The sequence below is a fragment of the Rattus norvegicus genome, chromosome 18 (genome assembly GCF_021556685.1).
Source record: "Rattus norvegicus strain SHRSP/BbbUtx chromosome 18, alternate assembly SHRSP_T2T, whole genome shotgun sequence".
Lineage (NCBI taxonomy): Eukaryota > Metazoa > Chordata > Mammalia > Rodentia > Muridae > Rattus > Rattus norvegicus.
In genome coordinates this window covers 49,364,657-49,380,023 of record NC_141551.1, presented here as the reverse complement: position 1 = coordinate 49,380,023, position 15,367 = coordinate 49,364,657, and the positions used below count along the sequence as shown (strand labels likewise).

Genomic DNA, 15,367 nt, shown 5'->3' with positions numbered 1-15,367 from the left:
TCAAAAATAAACAGCAAAATCACCATCTCATCCAACTGTACTACTCCTCAGTATATTCCCAAACACCCAGGCCAGGACACTACACAGAGCTGAACATCCATGTTTACTAGCAAACACATGGACCTATCACAAATTCACATCAACACGAACAGACAAGGAAAATGAGATAGACATAAACAAAGGACATGTGTGTACATGTGCATGAGTGCATGTGTGTGGGTAGTGTGCATAATTGTATGTGTGTTTTTTTATATGTATGAAGACCAGAAGTTTACATCAGAACCTTTTATTGCTCTCCAATTTCTTTGTTGAAAGGGTTCTCTTGATGAATCCAGAGCTCACTGATTTCAGCTCGTCTAGCTGCCCGGCTTTCCTGGGATCCCTCCTCTGCCTCTGGGTGCTGGGGTTACAAGCATGCACCACCACGACCAGTCTTACACAATCCTCTTTCTGTTTCCCCAGTATCTTCAGAATAAAATTCAAACTGAACAACAAGGACAATTATGCCCTTCACAGTTTACAACCCACATGTTTCTTGGTTTTACTTCTCACACACCCAGATGGACTGAATTCAACTCCTTAAGGCATCCCTCTCTTCAACAACTTCATGCACTGGACACTTCAGGTCCCCACTGCCTTCTTTTTCTAATAACTGCTACTGATTTTTTAGTATTCATAGCACTTTTTACATGAAAATTCGAGTCAATAATCCAGTCATTTTTAGGTACACTTTCCTACATACTCCCCTACCACTGGACTACTTTATTCTGGCTCTCCATTCTTTTCATTCTAAGAGCCCAGAACAAGGCCTAGCTCCTAAGAATCACTCAGGTATTTCTGAATAATGAATAGGCCAAAATATGAATGGGTGGGTCTCTTTCCCATCCATATTCATTACAATGATTCTCTGGGCTAACAGAGATGTGTACACTAAATTCATCAGGGGCTCTCCAAAACATACACAAGTAAGAAAAGACTCAAAATAACATCTTTGGATATACTAATCCATTCTTCAATTTCGAGTAGAGTTTATCAGATGTATAGCTACATATCTTTTTCTATTATTTCACTAAAGGAATATAAAAAGGAAAAAAAATCGAATTTGACAAATGTTTTCTCTTAGCTATATCTTTATACTTCACTTTCAGGAAATGAAAATACAGTTGCACTGATTTACAAAAAGCACTTGATTCTACTTAGCTAGTCCTTCAAAAACCTCAGTTTTTTTTATCTAATATGCAAAATATTTTCAAAGCAAAACCAAGAAGTAAAAATATCATTAATATCCTTTTACTGATAAATAATCCAGGACACAAAATATGAACCTAATCTACTGTACTCTTAACCATAACATCAATTTGGTAGCATGTGTATCTGGTTTGTTAGATTATTATTATTCAGAAGAGGCAAAGAGCTTAAGTTTCAAGCTTCTATTAAAACCTCATCAGGGTTGGAGAGATGGTTCAGCAGTCAAGAGCACGGGACTATTCTTCCAGAGGACCCACATTCAGTTCCCAGCGCCTACATGGCAGCTCACAACTGTCTCTAACTCGAATATCTATCTGACACCTTCACACAGACTGACATGCAGGCAAAACAGCAATGTGCATAAAATAAAGTTTTTTTAAAAAGCTCATCAGAGGGGTAAGGATATGGCTCAGTCAATGAAATGGCTACAGTGAATGCAAGCATGAAGATCCACAGACAGATTCCCTAATACTCAAAACACAGATACAGACAGTAAACGTGTGTGACTGCAGCATCGGTGAAGTACAGACAAGCAGATCCCTATAGCTCCTTGGCCGGCCGGCCTAGCCAATCAGTAGGCCATAGGTTGTGGGAAGAGACCCTGTTTCAAAAAAAGTGGGAAGCAAGTGAAGATATCTACATATGTGCACATGTGCACACACTCTTGAACATATACATATACTACATGCACAGCATACCTGAAATAAGAGCTATCTTATGAAGTGTCACAAGAAGCCAAAACCTTCTAGAAATTCCATCAGCTCTAAATAGCCTAGAATGTTTAACAGTGTTTCACTGTTCCACAGAAAAAAATTCAGTGACTGGGGGTCAGGGGCTAGGAAAGCCTATAGAAGGTCTCACACAGACACACGATTTAAACCCCAAGAAAGGACAACAAAAACAAACTTTCAAAAATTCTACACAACTTCCTTATTTATAAAACCATGAAAATGCCATAATACATTACTTCCTCTCCTACCTGTATTTAGGATCAACGTAATAATCATAGGAGTTAGCTTTTAGGTACTTTTTTTCATTGTTATTAGTTTTAACTTACACTCTCCTTATTCTAAGTATATATAGTCACAGCAGTCAAGTAATTTGGAGTGCATGAAATGATTTTCAAATGAGGTAAGTAAATAAAGTCAGTCTTTATTCTGCAATGGGGTAAGATTCTGGCATTGCCACACTTGAGGTCTTAGTAAACTTTAAAAAATGTTCACTGTATTAAGTTGCTTTAAGACTGAAAACACATTCATGAGTCAGCAGAATGAACACAATTTCTTATTTTACCCTGTGTGTTCATCCTATTACTAGAATTCTAATGGGTAAATTGATCACACACTGAGTATCAGATGAAGCTGGATGGAGTCTCTACAGACAGAAAAGTTTTGGAGAAAGGAAAAAAGTACAAATACTCTGTGGGAAAAATAAATAGAGTGCAAACTATTAAAGTGATAAAACATCAATGAATCCATGCCGGAGGTAGTGATTAAGAGGACAGGTAAACATACTCGAAATGATGCTAGTTAGAAGAGATTTCTATCAGAGCCTCAGCTCTACAGGTTTCCCTGAGCACTAGCAAAACATGTAGCACAACACAAGAGAACTCAGAAACAGGTAAAACTACATACAAGCATTTTATGCAAATTCAGCATCTTTTGCTCACTCAGCTTTTCCAATGATATAAATTCAGGCACTCTTGCCTCTAAGTCTGCCACTCCCAAACTTACAGAACTATTCAAATATTTCTACTGTATCTTACTAAAAATCCACTGACTTTTATATATAAAAGTGGGTGGTTATAGAATTTACCTCTAAAATGAAATGGTAAGACAAACAAGAGAGCTGTTCAGACTTAATTTTGATCTTACTTTTAGAAGTTAAATAAAAAGCATTCAATATAGATTCAGTTAATAATATATTTAAAATAAAAATTGATAAAACAAGAAAATTATTCAAGCGGAAATATACTGAGGAGTAAAATTAAAACAAGGATTTCAAACTGAAGCAGACTGAGGTAACGTTATGGTTACTTTACAGTAGCGGTTAGATGACTGTCTTAAAGAGACCCTCCAAGGCTGCAGCCTTTCCTGCCTCTGCAATCACACCTGTGGTTACGCTCCGAGGCTGGGACAGTGCAGAGTAGCCATCTGCTCAAAGAGGAAGTGACAGAGAGAAGCAAACCCTAAGTAATGTGCTTTAAATGAGTAAGCACAGCTTACTGAGTATTTGTGAATGTGTAGCACAGCAGCAACTTCTGTAAGTCCAAACAGGGCCATGTTTCCAAGTAGTACAGATGAGAAAGTCCAGATAGATGTGAGTGGGATTCGAAGGAAGCAGAGTGAGTGAGGGAGGCTGTATATGCTCTACTGTTTAGAGCATGACTAGACACACTCAGCTTCTTACTTAACAACCACGCTCCACTGCAGGTCACCTTTTCTCATTTGCCACAGTGTGACTTAAATACTGCCACACGTACTTGCAAAAATAAACCAAGGTGAAATTGTAGTAGAAATCCCTGGTGGTCTTTCTGGACCATGTTATCTTTGGGTTTTGGTTAAATAATGAAGGAAGAGAGTTATGGATAGAATTCGGCAACAAGCTTTCATAAGGATAGAGTTTCATGCCATCAGCTCAAAAAAAAAGGTTAGTTGTATAAATCTGGGGAAGAATCACTCATGCAAAAATCAGAAAATACCTGTACCGAGCCACCATGTCTGTCTGCTGCAAGGTGAGCTCTCAAATGGTGGGGATTTGCCTGCTGGGAGTCCCAAGCTGCCCTGTGGTCTGCCGACTGCCATTTATTTAATGCATATGGCATGCGTGGAAGAAGAAAAACCCAATATGTTAAACATCTCATCCTTAAAATTTACAAAACATGTATAAAAGGAAAATTAGAATAACCTTACTACTCTGAAGTTAGAATACATACAGTCATTTATCTCTGAAGATAAAAGATAAATTTTTATTGTTGAACTGAGTAATGATCAGCAATAAAAGCAAGTTAGAGCCATAATATTTTAGAAGTAAAAGGACTTGGGAAGTCACACACTCCATCACAGATTCCACAGACACTAACTACAAATATTCTAAGCTTTCTGGTGCTCTTTTTTTCCTTTGGTGGAATATTTTCCACTGTTCATAAATGAAATCCGTCAAGAACCTGAGAAGGAAAGCGGACATGTGTGCACCAAAGGCTGCCACTGGGTTTTCTTACTTCTTCCATGAGGAGCTATTTTTAGCAATGTGAAAAAAAAAATCCTTAAAATGTTGAGATCCTAAGAAATGTGTCTCTTTCATTATATTCTGTCTCCACTGTAAGTATAATAGGAAAAGCCAGCAAAGCTCTCTGAAAAGTGGAAAGCACTATGCCCCAATACTGTAAGAATTAAACATTTTTAAAGGTGACAACCCCACAGTTATGAATCTCTTCGCTGCTTTATTTCTTTTTTCAATTTGGTTCTAATTAAAGGACCTTCTTTTATGAAGCAGAGTGAACACTGTGGATGTTTTTAGCTGCCTTGAAAAATCTATATGGTAATAACACAGGCTATTAGCAATTCTACTAGAGGCACTTAGAACAGTCCATTTCTCTATCTTAGGGACACGCAGAAAGCACTAACAGAAGAGGTCTTAAAGCTCAGTTCTGATTAGTAACGTTAGACAGAATCATCCTCATTTCATGGATCAAGACACTGACATTCAACACTCTAAGACCACAGGCCTAGTAAAGAGCACAGTGAAGATTCCAGCAGAGCCAGCTTCAACAATGCTACCAAGCTTTTGACACTAACTGCAAATGTCTCAGATGTTCTTTTCTCCTTTTCAACCAAATTCCACAAAATCTTGCCACAAGTGCCAACTATGCTGGGCTAGAGGTATCCTACAGTATACAGAAGCCATGCAACCTTTGTGGAACATAAGTTAAATGTAAGTAGAAGGACACAGGTTAAACACTATGGGGGTAAGCTTCCTAAATTAAGCTGTAGAGTAAAAATTACATAGCTCATGGCATGGAGTTTGCCATGAAAACCACCATAAGGGTTCTGTCTTTTCCTCACTCTCTGACTGCATAGTCAGATTAGTGGATTTGTAACTGACACTGAAATAACTTAAAGTTGAGACAGACAGCTGTGGCAACTGGCAATTGATGACAAAGAACTACGTGGTTCCTTCTGTATAAACACGAGGGTGGACTTAACAGTTCACATGTAACTGTAGCTACCCCAAACTTCAACCATCGACTGTTCTGTCTGCAGTCACTACAGTGTTCAGAGCTTTTAAAAAATTCATGTTTCCTCTTTTGGACTGTGAACCATAGGGTCTGTCATAAAATACTGTTCACTGAGGCACAGGTTTTTAAGAATTTTTCTATGCACATAACTTTTCTTTAATGAGGAGACCATGCACTCAGGTCTTAAATCCTATACATAGCCCTATTCCAAAGGATTCACTGACACATTATACACACATACAAAATCTTCCCTCTCTAATGCTACAAATAAAACAGACTCTCCCACCCCCACCAGGAAGCTTACATGACTAACTATGTCTGAAATAAGAAGTTAGAAGCCTAAAAGTACTTAAGTTATGATCCAACTCAACATTAAAGGCTCCCCTTACTACACTATACAACAGCTTGAACAGAGAAATTTTGAGAGAACCAATCTTCAGGAACACCCAAGAAAGAAACTCTAGTTTAGAAAACACAAACATCGAGTCTCAACTTCTAAGCCCTCTACTTACATAGTTATCTTATCATTCAAGCTATCAACTAATTATATTTTATGGTTAAATTAATTTGTGAGACTTTAATTGTGCCAATATTTCTGTCAAACTTTAAAACCAAATCTTTCTAAATTGGCTATCATCCATACTGTTAAATAAGTGTAGTATTATTTAATGTAGTGAAGTATTAGTAAATGGTACTCTGTCCTTTAGTTTTTATTTTGTTTAAATCATCACCTGAACAGGGTAAAAGAAGTCAGAATAAAAAGCAGGACAGAATAACAGGGCTAAACCAAAGAATTTCTAGACACTCTCAGATTCTAGAAAAGAGTAAAATTCTTAAGCAAATTGCAAAAAGGGACAGGAAACAGTGCTGAAGGACTCAGAGCTATCCTTCCCTCCCTCAGGAAACAAGAGCTCTCCGCTCTCCTTCCCTATCTCACGCTGAATCTTCAACGCACACTCTACTCCAAGCACTCTACTTAACTGGTATTCCTCAAACAAATGTTTCATGATTTTTAGCTTCTGCTTTTCTGTTGTCTCTACCCAACCTTTCTGCTCTTCCCTCCTCTGTCCTTCCTGTGTCTCCTGCTCACTACTCTTAAAATGCCTTTATTCCATTATTTGTCTAAAAGTGCTTTTACTCTGCAGGATTACTTTAAAAACAAATAAACAGCCTTTTCTGTATTAAATATGTAAATGTATATAGCACTTTATTAATATATTTCACTGGTACAGTTTACTTCAAAATGTAGATATTTGTGCATATACTGTAAAAATTGTGAGAGAGCAACACCAGCCATGAGTTTAGAATTACTGAGAATATATTATATTCTAGAAGTTGACATGTATTATCACTATTTTATAGTGAGAAAACTAGTCTGGAGAAATTAATTTAAACAAGGTGAAACAAAATTACTTCATGTATGTCTGCTTCCGGGGGTAAGTAAACTCTGAACACTGCACCCAGTCAACTCAGTTTAAATCATTTCTTATAAACTGGATTCTTTGCTTCTGTATTTCTAAACACACATTTATTTTAAAAAAAACACTTTAAATGAAGAAATTTAATAAATAACTTATTAAATTAACTATACATATAGAGTAAATGTTGTTATAATTCTAACACTTCCAGTCATAAACACCAAATGGCTCAGTTTTGACTAATTCATACAATTAAGAACTGATGATTATCTGAAACTAATGGTGAGAACTGAAGGTTCCCCGACAACACGAGTCCTTTCAATGCTTGTATGTGTGTGCTACCCACTGAACAGAAATGCACATGTCAATAATGAAAGTAACTCAAAGATTTCATATCCATAAAGGCACCAAACCTGGTTTTTAGACTGCTGTATCTTGTCTCTGTGTTGGTGTGCTTCTCTGTTCGATGACAGAGCCGGGTCTTGCTGAACTGCACCTACAGGAGTAGGCTAAACAAAAACAACTATTACTACTGGAATGGCTGGCTTCAGAATTCCCATCTAAAACTTTCAGTAACTGTGAATCAATGAATCAATAAATGATATTGCTAAATTAAGTCTTCAAGAAGGAACATTATTTTCAAGTACACTGATAAAAACTACCAGAGTAAAACAAAAGGAACATAGCTACATTTTCAAGTATTTTCAAGACATTTAAGCATCTTTTGGTGTATCAACTTTTATGTGAATAAAGCAGTGGCTTTAAACCTTCCTAATAATACTACAACCCTCTAATACAGCTCCTCAGCTTGTGGTGACCCCAACCATAAAATTATTTTCCCTGTTACGTCCTAACTGCAATGTTGCCACTGTTATGATTCCTAATGTAAATATTTGATATGCAGGATATCTGATATGCAACCCCTGTGAAAGGGTCATGTGGCCCTGTGAAAGGACTGTTCGACCCCAAAGTGACTTACGGGATGAGAACCACTGGTTTAAAGGGTCTCCTAAAGTTCTTATTAATTTAAAGTTACTTTCTCATATTAAAAATAAAAATGTATTTATAAATCTTATGCCCAAAATTAATAAATAAGTAAAATACATGTTTACAAAACTAAAGAAGTATTTCTTAAATAACAAAATCATGGACTTAATACCTTGATTCAGAGAAGCTGTTAAAATTTTTAACTTTTATCATAATAAGTTACTGTAGAGAAATATCAACAGTATATCATAAGAATACTATATAAGGGGTTAGGGATCTAGCTCAGTGGTAGAGCACTTGCCTAGCAGGCGCAAGGCCCTGGGTTCAGTCCCCAGCTCCGAAAAAAGAAAAAAAAAAAAAGAATACTATATAAAAATATTATATTTGATACCAAGAAGCAAATTAAGACAGAAAACCCAAAATAACTCAACACCCTTTTACAAAAAACAGGAAATCCAGTAATAGAACTTATATAAAATTCCAAGTATGGTGCCCCAGAAGAAATGTCCCCAAACATGAAATAAAAGGAGCTCCTTACAAAATGCCATCAATCTTCATTGAGCATTCTGTACTATTAAAAATACTGTAAATAATCTATGAGAAGAGCATAAAGTACTCACCAACTGTTTACCAATCCAGTCATATTCATAATCAAACATATACCCTTTGCGATCAAACAAGTCAGTAAAAAGCTTTCTTAAGTAATCATAGTCTGGCTTTTCAAAAAAATCTAGCCTTCGTACGTAACGAAGATATGTTGCCATTTCTTCTAGAAAGGAAATAAAAATTATTCTGAATATACATGTCTATAACAACAAATAAAAAATTAACCAAAATCTATTTCAATTAAAAATGTTAAATGATAGCAAAAGTAAAAGGGGGGAAGAAAGAGGGAATGGAAACAAGAAGTAAGACATTTAGTTTAACCACCATGTTTGCAACATTTATTACCAAAGGCTAAAACTTTTTATGGTATTTTAATACCTTGAATTGTACGAGAGGTTGAATTAGTGGTTCATGATATATGACTGTTTAATCACAAGGCATACTTCAATGTATATTCTAGGGTATATTTAAAACCCTGCTGGAGCCAGTTCACATGAAAGTATTTATACTAGTCTGATGTTTCCTTAGCATCAGTAGCATACACTAACTTATCAATGTGGAACAACATTTTTAATCTTAACTGAGCTTGCAAAATAATGGAAATCATCTCAAAAATCTGACACAGAAATACAATAGAAGCTTTCTTTTAATTTCTAATCAAATAATTACTTGGTAATACACAAATTTCTAGATATCACTTCTTTTTAAGTCTATACTTTCTAAAAGAAAGGGAAAATAAAAACATAAATTTAGTGGGTGAAGGATATATAGAAAGAAGTGGTAGGTTCCCAATGCTGGAATCTCAGATAAGGGACCCTGTGCTCCCACTCATTCACACTGCAACGTAGTGCCCTGTGGCATTCCTCACAGAGGGACTTTCTCGCTCTTCTACTTGCTGTCTAATTATAGGACTAATTATATCAGCACCTCCATTTTCCTTGGAGAATTGCGCGTATAGCCTTACTAATAATGTAGCTACTCATTCTCCCTAAACTTCTATGCCTGACACCAATATTGGTTAATTTTCCATTTATAGAAATTATAGCAAGAAAGAAAGTAAAATTTACCAGCGATGAATAAGGAAATACAAGCACTGATTCTATTGTTATTGTAATTCCACACAGAGACAAGCCAGTGGCTACAAAGTGACATAAGACCTCAATCTTGAAGGACATAAGTCTTCTTTGTCCTTCAGTTTGCTGTGCAAGCCACAAAAGATATTTAGTAACTACCAACAGCTAAGATTGGTGATACAGGCTCCTCAAGACACTGAAGCAGGAAGACAGCAAGTCCCAGGCCAACCTGGGTACAAAGCAAAGCCCAGACAGGCCTGGGTAACTTAATAAGCTTCTCAAACATAAATTTTTAATTAGCAATTCACTACCATTTCTTAATTTAGAATTAAGGAACTTTAAGTAAATTTTTGTTTGTGAGTTGCTATATGTGTTTAAAGGGGAATTATTTTCAAAATGTATACAGTTCTTTAACATAATACTTCCTTAAAGTTAGTAAATGGGGTTTGTAGTACTCTGAAAATAAAATTTTTAATAACTTCTATTAAACATGATACTGAAACTCTAATAACAGTAAACTAAATGGCATTTCAACTTAATAAAATGAGTTAAGGAAACATGACTTAACTCGGTCTTAACATAACTGAAAGATGGAGTTTTCTTCATGTAATGCCATCTTTTGGAGCAAATATACAAACTGTCTATACAGTAACTGTTGACAACCCTTTAATCATTTTTATAGGATTCATGTTTTTCAAAGCACACAAAAAGTATTTATAAACTTAAGCTATGAAAATTAACCTTTTTTTCTGAGCATAAGTACATGTTTCAATTTATGAACTTGATCACTGTCCATTACCTGGGAAGTTTTCACACAGCACTTCTATCGGTGTGGCTCGTTTTGTGTCTCCAATTTTCTGATATCTCTCTTTTAATGTATCTGCCTGCAGTAGGAAAGAAGAGGACAAAAATGTGGTGTTTTAAATACTACTTAGTTGTAGTAAAAGGCCTTAATACATATTAGTACTCTGTGAACTCCAATAAAGAAATGCAAAAAAAACCACTTACCTTTAGGCCTTGCCAAGGAAGACTGCCTCTCAGGAAGTACATGAACATATGTCCTAAAGCTTCTAAATCGTCTCTTCTGCTCTGTTCTGAAACAGGAGAGGAACATGACATTTCACCCACCAACCAGTACGCTACACCAATGGAGAATAACTGCTTCTAAGTTTACTACATAAGTGTAAAACATGGGTTTGCTACATATAAACAACAGAATCATACTTAAACTCCTTTTACAGATTGTCATCTTTAAAATATGCCATATAACATCTTTAGTGCTACTGAAACTTCACTTGTTTAGATACCTATCATGGAAATGGAGGCCAATGGAGAAGAGGTTTAATGGTCAAACTGAGTCTCTGTATCTTGTAACTCTACCTTCAGAGTAATAATAGAATATGGTAATGGTTCCAAGAAACTGTAGAGTTTAAAATGCTTAGTATTCTGTAAGCCCAAAATTTCCTAAACACAGATTAACACAAAATATATAGCATGTAAATGACACTAACAAAGAATCTGAAACCTCATAAATATTTACTATGTTGTCACTGACGTTAAATTGAGATTTTTAAAATACAAAGATGTTAACAGAGAAGAAATGCTTATAAAAAGTACAGCACACAAGCCATGTTTCCCAAATTCCAAGTAATGCTCAAGGCTTTTAGAAAAGCAAACTTTCCAAGTACTGCCCTGCAGTAAGATGAAAGGTCAGGAAACAGTTGAATTTCTACCCTGTGTTCCCATAGCATTTGCTTCAGTTTACAAACAATGCTTACTTGCACTGTTCTCAGTATCTGTCTGTCACCTAGACTGCATGTTAGCAGAGCTGGCTCATTACCCTCACAACCCAGTAATGGTCAGCACAGAGCACACTCTGGATGCTTAAGTTCTGGTATCTTAAAAAGGAAAAGTAATGGAAAGAAAACATTATTTACAAACTCCAGATGGGAACTGAAAGCATTTTGGAAACTTTTAAAAGCTGGAAGAAGCTGGCCTCCTGCTGGTAGCTGACTCCTTTTATACTGTGGAGCAGAGGTTATGTGCACTCTAGATGCTTAGCAGCTGATACTGAAGTGCAGTCGGGTTTGATAATTACTGGAAGGAAAGCTCTGCTCACTGTAATAAAACACACCCTTGACAGCATACCTGCATAACAGCATACCTGCATAACTGTCACCACAATCAAGAAGAGACTCCAAAAGCTCTGTGATCAATGTCCCTTTCTACCTCCCACCTCTGGCCTCAGAACCCCACCTAACTGCTTGCCATTATAGATTAGATTTCATTTTCACACAGTATAGGTTATATAGTACAGGTTCATATCTGGATTCTTTCCATCAGTCTATTTTCATGGTTCTCCCATAATGCTCCCTGCATCAAGAGCTCACTGCTTTTCATGAAAACAACCACAATAAGCCCACCTAATTCACCTAGGTAGGCTCCAGTCTGAGGCCTTCCTACTGAGGGAACCATGAGCATCCTGACACTTCTGAAGTATACTGCAGAAAGGTTGTGTGCCATTTCAGATCTCCATCAGCAATATTAATGGTTATTTCAGAATTTAATAATGTCGTCTTTTACATTTTACCCAGGTCAATATTTATGACAGGGAAGCTTACAGTGGATGGACAGTATCTTACTGAAGACTGATGCTCTTGGACTTCATTCATGAACTGCACACATGTGTGCTATATTTTCATGAAGTCTAATTTGCTACCAATTTTTTCTCTTACTATTCATACTGGCTTATTTGCAATTCAAAAAAATCTCTGACTACACTTGAGACCACAGATTTTCTATTTTTCTAACTATAGATTTTATAGTTTGGGTTCTTCTATTTAAATCTATTATACACGTTGATTTTTGCTTTGGTATGGAATAAAAAATAGTTTTTGTTTGTTTGTTTCTCTCTTTCTTTCAATAGTGACATCTGGCTATACTACTTTTTGGCAAGACTTTCCCTGTCCCCAAAACTGTTTCTGCATTATTCTCAAAACTCAGCTGACCATCTATATTCAAATTCTGGACTTTATATTCTGACCACTTATCTGTCTTCATATCAATACTACTACTCAAAATAAGTAGGGCATGGACGAGATTGGGGGAAGGTTGATATTTAAAGAGGTTAATGACTGGAAAACAGAAATTCAACAGGAAAAACTAACAAAAAAGGGTTGATTATTTGAAAGCTTCAATAAAATAATTAATTCTCTTACTAGACTTAAAAAAAAAAAAACCCTACAAATTAACAGTAACAGGAGCAACAGAAGGGGCATTAGACTAGATCTTTCAGACCTTGAAAACACTGATTTAAAAAATTCTGAACTTAGCTGTGTGGTGGGAACACACACCTTTAATCACAATCCCTGGGAAACAGCAGCAGGAAGATCTCAGTTACAGGACAGCCAAGGCTATATAGAGAAATTCCTTCTCAAAAACCAGAAAAAGAACCAACATGATGCCAACGCAACTGAAATGAAGCAGACAGATACTCTGTAAGACTTACTAAGTACTGGACTTTCTCAAGACAAAATAAAGAGCTCTATGCCAGTAAAAGAAATTTAGTTTAAATTTTAAACCATGAGCTGAAAAGATGGCTCAGTGACTAAAGATCTTGCCATGCAAGTGTAAGGACCAGAGTTCAGCCCCCGGGACCCCCATACGCTGGATGTTGGAACATACTTTGATGAGACAGAACAAACAGAGAAGAAGCCTCCAAGTCTGCAGATCACCGCGGTTGACCTATGCAGCAATGAACAACTAGAAACCCTGTCTCAAACATGAAGTCAAAGATCTACACCTGAGTTCGCCTATACTCTGACCTTCACATACATGTGGGACCACCATGTGTTGTTATGTAGCAGTTTCCTCTGAACTGAAACCTTCCATGAGATAAGAAGGGACTTCATGACACTTGGGAGTTAAGCAAACTTTGTATGTCTAGGAAAGCTGACATTTGCAAGAGTCGTCAAAGAGCCCCACCAGAGTGATAAAGCAGTAAGACTGCGGGAGAAGACCCTACCCAGCTAAATTAGCTAAGTCATCGAGGTTTATCAGACCTGCTGAGTGGCCTGGAAGCTATCCCCAGATGCAGAAAGCTCCAAGGAAGCACTTCCATGAGTCATCCTCTGTGCTGCAGTGGGCTTGTTGATGACGAAGCTGCTTCCGAATCATCCTGATTCTGAAAGTAATCTCTCACCCATACTCCTGTTAGTAGCACCAATAAAAACTTTAGTTCACCAAAATGGACTCCAGGGTAACTGTTACCTTGGATCTGTAGGCTTGCTTTCTGGGATGAGCAGACATGTCTAAGTGTTTAATCTCCCCAGAAAAAGTCTCTCACATAATCTGTGCCCTTGTCTATACATACAGACATGCCCACACACAAACAACACACACACACACACACACACACACACACAATCTTCACACAAATGTTCTTTAAATTAATAAAAACATTTTAATAATCGTAAAACCTTACCTAATTATGAGGCATGGCTGGTAAACTGTACTAAAGGCAAGACGTATCAGATCAACAAAACTTAGAAATAAGAGTTCTCAACTCTTACCCTGTTTGTCAGGATGTCACTGCATAAAATCACTACAAGTAACAAAAACTCATAAGGTATCCCTCATAAACAAGCATGAAATCCTTAAGAAGATAATGTTCCTTGACAAAGTAATCATTACTCTTAGAATATAAGGTTGATTTAACTTTCAAAGGTGAACCTATGGGGACTGGGGAGTAACTCAGTGGGTGAGAGTACTTGCTCTGTAAACAAGAGGCAGAGTTTGTATTCCCAAATGAACGAATATAAGAAGCCAGAAATGGAGGCCACTGCCTGTAACCCCAGGACTTGGAGGCAGAAACAAGCAGTTCCTAAGACCTTGCTAGCTAAAGAGTAAAAAGGCAAGTGGCCAATTCCATGAGAGACTTCTTTGAGGCAATAAAGAAAGCCCCCATGCTGTGCTCTGGCTTCCACATGTACTGAATACTTGGACACTCATATACATATCACACACGCATGCGTGCACATACACTTGGCCTAACATAAATTTAAAATCTATTTCTTTCATTCTTTCTATTCATTGTCATATGAAAATTTCTTGCCATTTAACAAAGCAAGAAAATGTCATTTAATTATTGAAATGTAGTCATGGTGCAAGACAGCACAATGAAGCAGTCCAGATTGACTCCAGTACCCACATGAAAGGATGAGAGACTGAACTCACAAAGATATTCTTTGACCTCCAAACAAGCAGCGTGGCATGTGCAACCCTCAATGCACAAATATGCATAAAATACTAAGTGTAAAACCAAAACATTTACATACTAGCAAAGAGCAATGAGAAATTAAATTTAAAACCAACATCTTTACAGCAGTATCAAAAACCTAGAAAATATATAAAGACAAATTTACAAATATATAAGAGAGTATATGAGAGTGTGTGTGTGAGTGTGTGTGTGTGTGTGTGTGTGTGTGTGTGTGTGTGTGTGTGTGTGAGAGAGAGAGAGAGAGAGAGAGCAATGTGCCTGCACATGTAAGTAGGATAGCATATAATTACAAAGACTTGAAAGCACTGACTCCCTCGAGTTGTCCTCTGACCTCCAAATGCAGGCAGTAACATGAGCACCCCACCAGCCCCCCCACATACATATGCAAAATAAATAGGTCACACACACACACACACACACACACACACAAAACACACACACGTGTATTATATAATATACATTAGCCTCACAGTAGGATTCTTTGTTAAATCCACCTGAGTACTGTAGTTGCCAGTGTCAA

At 36.8% G+C, this 15,367-nt stretch overlaps 1 protein-coding gene across 41 annotated transcripts in view; it reads right to left on the bottom strand.

Annotated features, from left to right (window-relative positions):
- Positions 1 to 15,367, bottom strand: part of Csnk1g3 (casein kinase 1, gamma 3) — an 87,264-nt gene that overhangs the window by 17,384 nt on the left and 54,513 nt on the right. For 10 of the 41 annotated variants that reach the window (NM_001393750.1, NM_001393749.1, XM_087593437.1 and 7 more), the window contains 4 exon segments: positions 7,317 to 7,412; positions 8,511 to 8,659; positions 10,369 to 10,453; positions 10,578 to 10,663. In NM_001393750.1, coding sequence (NP_001380679.1) covers positions 7,317 to 7,412; positions 8,511 to 8,659; positions 10,369 to 10,453; positions 10,578 to 10,663 — 416 coding nt within the window. 41 annotated transcript variants of the gene reach the window in all.